This window comes from Empidonax traillii, unplaced genomic scaffold (genome assembly GCF_003031625.1).
Source record: "Empidonax traillii isolate 1590-97213 ecotype Southwest subspecies unplaced genomic scaffold, ASM303162v1 scaffold2628:size20430, whole genome shotgun sequence".
Classification (NCBI taxonomy): Eukaryota; Metazoa; Chordata; class Aves; order Passeriformes; family Tyrannidae; genus Empidonax; species Empidonax traillii.
This window is the reverse complement of record NW_020957821.1, coordinates 2550-9954: the sequence shown is the minus strand read 5'-3', so window position 1 is coordinate 9954 and position 7405 is coordinate 2550. Positions and strand designations below refer to the sequence as shown.

The window sequence follows — 7405 nt, the reverse complement described above, 5'->3', positions numbered from 1 at the left end:
GGCAAAATTTTTGATGTCAATAACTAAGAAACAGATAAAAATAAAAAATAAGACAAATAAGAGATGTTCTGAGCCCAGAAGCTCAAAACACACATCCCCTCCTAACCTGGAGTTGATCACATTTGATAGCTGCTTCAAAAAACAACCCAAATGTCTGTTTTAAACTTTAAACACAGGGTTGTCTTGCACTGACAACCTTGGCAGTAAACAGAATTACGACAAATGACTAAGAAAGGGGAAAAAAAAAAAAACAAAACCACAAACTCCACAACTGTACAGATATAGAGAAAACATATTACATGTCTGTGAAGAATAAACCTGGCGTTCTAAAGTTTCTTTTGCTGTTTAAACCCCGCCAGAGGAATGATCTGAGGTTTGTGCAGGTAACTGAAACCCCTCCTGCAGTCTCCGCCAGTTTAGTGATTAAAATGTAAAGTTTCTGCACGTTTGTGTTTTCAGGGCAGAGGGAAGAAGGGCAGAAGAAAGTTTCTTTCCGGAGTTCTGGTGCTGTCTGACGTCACAAATCCAAACCTGCCATAACCTCACAGAAAGCTGTGGTATGGTCTCGAGTCTGTTTTATCATCAGGAAGCAAAAGAAAAACCGATCTTTGCCGTTTATTAAGCAAACACCCCCGAGTAAAGAGGCTGGTATCCACTTTCTTCTTTCTTGCAAGTCAGCACACAGACACTCAGCATGCCAAAGAACTGGAAAAGAGAGAGCGCACAAGAGATTTAGTGCTGTGTTTGTTGTTTCAGTCACCAGACTCAACACCCCTATATTAGAGGACTCCATCATACTGAAAAAAAAACAGGCAGTACTATTTTCCATGAGGGAAGAGACAGAAACACTTACCTTTACGATGGCAAACCCCAGGATCACGAGCATGGCATAGCTGATAACACTCTGCAGCCCAGACTCCAGCTCCTCTGCACAGCCCTGCCAGGAAAGAGAGGTGAAAACATATTAAATGATGTTAATTCAGCTGGACTTTTTTTCTTTCTTTTCCTCCCCCAACCCCTTAAAGGAAGCAGGGCCTGTCTAACCAACCACTGCAGACCCGGGGGACTCTGTTCTTGTCTTCCAGACCTGATGGCTTGAGGAGAAGCACCGACAAATCACAATCCACTGGCATTTGCTGCTTCCCGATCTCCTCCAGCTCGGGTCACTTAAGGAAGTGCCCAAAACTCATAGACAGGAGCACCAGCAATGGTATCTATAAAAGTCAACCTAGGGGCTTTGTCCCAGACTGAAAAACCTGGCATGGAATTCATGGAATCCCAGAATGGTTTGGGTTGGAAGGGACCTTAAAGATCATCCTGTTCCAACCCCCTGCCATGTGCAGGGACACCTTCCACTAGCCCAGGTTGCTCCAAGCCCCGTCCAACCTGGCCTTGGACACTTCCAGGGATCCAGGGGCAGCCACAGCTTCTCTGGGCAACCTGTGCCAGTGTTTCAGCACACTCATTGTAAAAAACGTCATCCTTATATCTAATCTAAATTGATCCTCTTTTAGTTTAAAACCATCACCCTTTGTCCTTTCCTGCTAAAATGTTTGATCTCATCTTCTTTACAGGCATGGGAAGGGGCTCCAAGGCCTCCCTGGAGCCTTCTCTTCTTCAGGCCGAACACCCCCAGCTCTCCCAGCCTGCCTCCACCACAGAAATGCTCCAGCCCTTGGAGCATCTTCATCCTCCGCATTCAGCACGGTCGATCCCACACGAGTCTTTTCCCCTGGCCCGGATAGCTGTGGGAATATCCCTAAAGCCTGACGTGCTTTCCTCCACGGTGAGAGTCATCATGGCCCAACAGTGACCCCGAGGCCCTCATCCTCACCCGGGTGTTGAGCTCCTGTGGCCGATCCAGATGCCCAGTGCAGTTCTTCACACCCTGCTGGCAGCAGCTCAGAGGGACGCTGTTGTTGCCAGTGGAATTAAACCACTGTGTGGTCGTCCAGTCACTGTAGTTCTTCACCCCACAGCAGTGAAGCTGCCAAACACAGGGCAGTTACGGGGATGTATGAATATATATATTACATTTATTCATATATATTACATATATATGAAGGTTCACGTTGAGTTAAACCTCTCTTAGGCATAGTGGGCCAGAGGTGCCCTTCGTATGCAGCAGATTTACAAGCAGCAGCGCTTCAGGAAAACAACCACAAATACAATAAATCAACCTCCTTTCATACATTATTACCCCCTTCTTGGTTTACTCTTTCTGAAAGCTCCAAAATGAAAGCGTGACGGAGTCTTCCCGTCACCTTTTTTGTTTTATGGGGCAGTGTTCCCAGCAGCAGTTACTCATTTGTACTGCTTATTTGGTCTGATCCAAATGCCACGATCATTCACTGCGTGAAGCTTCACACCAGGAGCCCGAAAACACCACCTCTGCGAAGCGGGGAGCACCCTCAGCTGCCTCGGAGAACCCGACGCTAAACACAGACACCTCCTCCCCTCCTTTTCCAGCCAAAATTCCTTCTTTAGGACCCAGCTGTTCTTTTCCAAGTAACTCCCAGGATGATTTAAATACTTTCTTACCTGTTCCTGCAAGTAATCCACAACTGTAGACTCTGGGTTTTTGCCATCGTACTGCTCAAAGACCGAGCGCATTGTGCCTTGAACGTCAGTTTTTACCTATTTTAGGAAGAAAAAAAAGATGCAGATGGTTTTAACGTGAGATGGAAGAGTTTTATCTGGTGGAAAATGCAAAAGAGATCTGTGTCCCAACTAATTCAGAGGGGGAAATAAATTAAAAAAAAAACAACAATGAATCAACAACAAAACAAATATTAAGGTATATGTTAGATAAAATTCAGGTAACACTTAACCAGAATCATATTATGCCTCCCCTGCTGGAACAGCCCTCCTTTTGGGAGCATCAATGACTGTTTAATCCAACTGAGAGATAGATGTGATGCCTGCCAGGTACTTTATGTATGTAGCACCCCCATTTTCCACTTGCTCTGCAGGTTGCAGGATGGAGGATGAATTACATGAAAACTGGATACATAAAAAATGATCTAACAATGCAAGATTTTTTTCTTTACTTTTAGGTTGGGACAGGGATGCTAACTCTTTGCTTACCTTTTCCCTGTAAACAAATCCCAGGACAAAAGCGGATACCTCTGCGATAAAGATAAGCAGGATAATGGCCAAGAACTGAAAATACAAGAGAGAGACTGTAAGGAAGAATTCCACAGCATTTGAATTCAACTTTACATTACACTTCACATTAGTTTATAGCAGTAAGTTATTTGTTGGGGCAGGCAGCGGGTCCGCAGACCCCCTGATGAAGGATATAGAGGTGGAGGATTTTTGACTTAGACACTTGGAAGCCGTTTCCCTGAGGAATTCACAGGAGCAGAGAAAGATCTGAGAAGGTGCCAAAACTGACCAGTGAGAGAAGAATGTAAATAAGGTGTGGATATCCAATCGTGTGTAAGGGTTAATAACAGACCACAGATAGCGAGTTATTAATAGAAAGGTATGTAAGGTTCTGTTTGCAGAGTGTGTATAAGTAAGACTGAACTGAGCAATAAAGCAGACTTTTGGATCATCATCATAACTGTGCCTGGCTTTTATTCCTTCGGCCATCCTGATTACAACAGTTACTGTTATCGCTCGTTGCCTCTACAACCAAAGTAGTTTACAGAATAGAAGAATGGAATAGAAGAAGCCGTGGCTGCCACATCCCCTCCCAACCCAAACCTTTTCAAAACTGAGTGCTCTGATGAAGAGTCATCTTGATCAGAGGCAGAGCCATGAGACTGTCTATGGCAGGGGTGTTGGTGTCACTGGTAACTGAGCCTGTGCCTCACACACCGTCGGTCAGCGCGTCGCGGCGGTACACAACTCACGCCAACGAGCAGAGCTTCAGTGGTACATGTCCCAATCGTGTTTCACTTTCCGTTTCGTGCATCCCAAGCTCCAGCCGACCACCTCCCACACCGTGCAGCGGGGTGAAGAAGAAGACACACGAGAACACGCAACACTCACCAGCCCCAGACCAACTCGAGACTCCCGGAACGTGGCACAGCAGCCGATGAGCCCGATGACGAACATCACCACAGCCACGCAGATGATGATCACGGCGGGCAGCACGGCGTACTTGTCCTGCAGAAAGTTGTCGTAGCTCTTGTAGGTGTTGATGACGTACGCCCCGACATAGCTCAGGCCTGCTGCTGCCGCCTGAAACACAAGGGAAGGAAGTTACGAGCTGGTTTTCGTTAAGCATCTGCCCAGGAAAGTAAACATGGACCATTTTGTAATAGAGCAATTAATACAGCAACTATAGAAGTCGTGACTACAGTGTGCAAAGAGCCAGAAGGGGAAAAAAAATGCTGCATCTGAAACTACCAACCAAACTAGCTACCCATTCAAACGTGAACACAGAGAAGACAAACTTCACTGATTGCTCCTCTACTTAGTAAGTGACCTCTTTAACCAAGCTGAAATGTTGGAGTCTATCGACATGTATCAGACAGCGTTTCAGCAGAAGGCCAAGCTCAAACTGCCTGCCCAAGGCCACCTGCATCCCACCTGCATTTGCAGGAATCAACTTACCAGAATCACAGAAGCATTTCGGTTGGAAAAGCCCTCCAAGGGCATCGAGTCCAACCTGTGCCCGATCCCCACCCTGTCACCCAGCCACACCGAGTGCCACGTCCAGTTGTTCCTTTGTCACCTTCAGGGGGATTCGTTGTTGATTTGGGGCTTTTTTTTTTTTTCGAGAGAGAGAAACTTATCTTTCCCACTCTCTCAACAGCATTAACCACTAAGGCAGGCACAGATATTCCTGGTCTCAGCAAAACACGGTCCCTCCTTGTCCTGGAGGAAACAGATTTCTGCAGCCTCTAAATTAATCTCTCCCCGAGAAGGATGTTTTGCTGATTGAGGCCCAATGCACACTAGTGACACCCTGGAGACTGAAGACTTTTATCCACAGTACAGGCCTGGAAATAACGCTGAAAGACTCAGCCATGCCCTGCCAAACCTCATCAATGGCATAAAAAAAACCTCTCAAGAGTTAGGAAAGCTCATCTACCCTCTCTAATCCTGCAGCACAAATAAAATGAAGCACCATCCATATTCACATTCTGGAAACTTGAGGGAAACCAGTCTGCTTGTTTTCAACAGGCCACAGCAGGATTTCATCATCCAGCTCTGGAACAGTTCATTACTTCCCCAGCACTGTACCTTCTAATTAAATCAAACACTCCCCATGCTGGAGCTAGGACTAATTCCTTTACCTAGTTTAGCTCTTCCCCCTCCAGCCTGGTCTCCTGCCTGCCCTTTCAATTACCTCCAACTGCAGGAACATCCTTTGTTTCAGACAGCTCCCACCCCTCGCTGTCGCATTCCTGGGCGATGCCTGTACCTCAGAATTACTGGGATTGTATGCACCAAGTGGTGAAACCAGGATCAAACTAACCCTCAGAGACATTTAGTACATGCCCTGCGAGATCCTGCTCTGCTGGGGCTCATGCAGCAGGTCATCTACAAAGAATTATCAGGAAAAGAAACAGCATCACCAGTTCTCAGGGGTTTTCTGTTTTTCTTCTCTACGTGCACCGGGTTTTCAGGTGGTGCTAATGATTTAAAGCAGTGCCTAAAACTTCCTCTCATTGAGGAAAGTCTTTCCCATTTCCTTGTCCGCAGGTGTAGAACAACTCAGGCTTCTTCCTCCCACCCCATTTTAGGGATGCAGAGAAAAGGGTGAAACCACTTTACCTCAAAAGGCACCGCTGCCTTCTCACTCCCCCTGAGGAGTGAGGTGCCCAGGAGGAGCAGCCTCAGCTTCTCCTCCTCCAACACTCTGTTCCTGAGAGCAGGGCACTGCCGAGCACGACCTGTTCCCCGATTTGGTTTTGCAGATGAGTCCCAGAGACTAACTTTGAAAGCAAAGATGAAAAATACAACAGAATGTATAAGTCAGAACTCTCTCCTCGAGCCTTCCCAGTACTTAAGGCAGGTTCAAAATCTGGTGGAGGGTTTTTTCAGCTCTACATCACAAAACCTTCAGCCCAATCCTAGAGCTAAGATGAAGCTTCTGTAGAAGAGAAGAACAACAAGAAATGTCCATTGCACTGCTGAAGATAAACCTTGACTGAAAATTGTAAAGTACACCTGATCAAACAGGTTTCTGTTGGATCTCAAGGGAAAAAAAAAACCCCAAACAATCTCACAAACACAAAGGCCAGTTTGATCAGCTATTTTTGAGGAGGAAGAGATCAAACCTCTCCCTCTTCGCAATCAGTCAAACACATTTTCAAACAACATCATATACGAGGTTGCCACGACTACTCCAAGAAATTCACACTAGAAATTGTCATTGTTCCTGTCCTGCTCGGAGGCTGCGTTTCAGAGGAGCTCAGTGCAGAGCAGGATCACACAGCGCAGGGGTGAGGCTCAGCCCAGTTCCCCCCGCTCCGCCAACGACAAGCAGAACACGCAGACCCGACCCCTTCCTCCCCAGACTGCCCCAGCTGACTCATCGGGGAGCCCGGAAACGCTGCTGGTGCTTGATTACGACGACTCCCTTGAGACAAGATGAAGAGGAGGGGGGAAATTTTGCAAGGAAACCCCCCCTTTCCACCGCTGAGCGGCGAAGCTGCGGCCGCCTCTGCTGCCTCGCCCACCGCAGCTCCCACCCTTCAGGGACCTAGCACCAGAACTTCTGATACCCCGTGCCGTTGACGGAAAGCAGAGGAGCTATTTCGGTGGGAAAAATGGAATCCCTTGGAGATGAGTGGAAAGAAAACAAAGCCGTAACGACCAGGTTTCCCCAGGCTGGTGTTCGGGCAGGACCACGCTGACTTCACACACCTTTCCCATACTCGACCCAGCCGGCTGTGCCAGGTATAAACAGGCACATAAACAACAACCTGGAGCTCTCTCCAGCCACCCGATGCACGAACAGCACCGGGAATATTCAGTCTCACCCATGAAACAGAATGGGACGGGATGGTTATGAGAAGTCTTGGGCTTGTCTCACTGATAAAGAACAGCACAGCCATTGGAAAATAGTAGATTTTATACATTTGTTAAGTACAACAAGACTTCCAGTTTGTGTTCCGCTGTTTTTACACGCTGATGACCACAAGCACCTGCCTTTCTAGAGATCTGTGGCCATGCAAATACTTCACAACACCTTAGCACTGTCACAGCCATAGAAGGGGCCCCTTAAAATTACCTCTGAAGTAGAAAAAATATTTATATATATATATATACATGAAATTTGCATCTCTCAGTCAGGCAGAACAGATACTTTTCCACTTTCCCTTAGTTGTTTTAATAAGCCAACCGTATGTGATGCTTGAGAACAGAGGTTTGTGCTCGTTTGCAGGCCTATCAGCACAGGCCTTTTTGTCCCCTGCCAAACCCAGACAAAATACAGCAAAGG

At 46.9% G+C, this 7405-nt stretch overlaps 1 protein-coding gene across 1 annotated transcript in view; it reads right to left on the bottom strand.

Moving 5' to 3' along the window:
• Positions 1-576: 576 nt before the first annotated feature.
• Positions 577-7405, bottom strand: part of LOC114072093 (tetraspanin-36-like) — an 8186-nt gene continuing 1357 nt past the window's right edge. Inside the window, exons 2-8 of the mRNA XM_027910014.1 lie at positions 6514-6517; positions 4000-4219; positions 3088-3162; positions 2542-2637; positions 1835-1987; positions 854-937; positions 577-705 (exon numbers count right to left, since the gene is read on the bottom strand). Of these exons, the coding sequence (XP_027765815.1) occupies positions 619-705; positions 854-937; positions 1835-1987; positions 2542-2637; positions 3088-3162; positions 4000-4065 (561 nt within the window). The 5' untranslated portion in view covers positions 4066-4219; positions 6514-6517 and the 3' untranslated portion in view covers positions 577-618. The remainder of the gene's footprint in view (positions 706-853; positions 938-1834; positions 1988-2541; positions 2638-3087; positions 3163-3999; positions 4220-6513; positions 6518-7405) is intronic.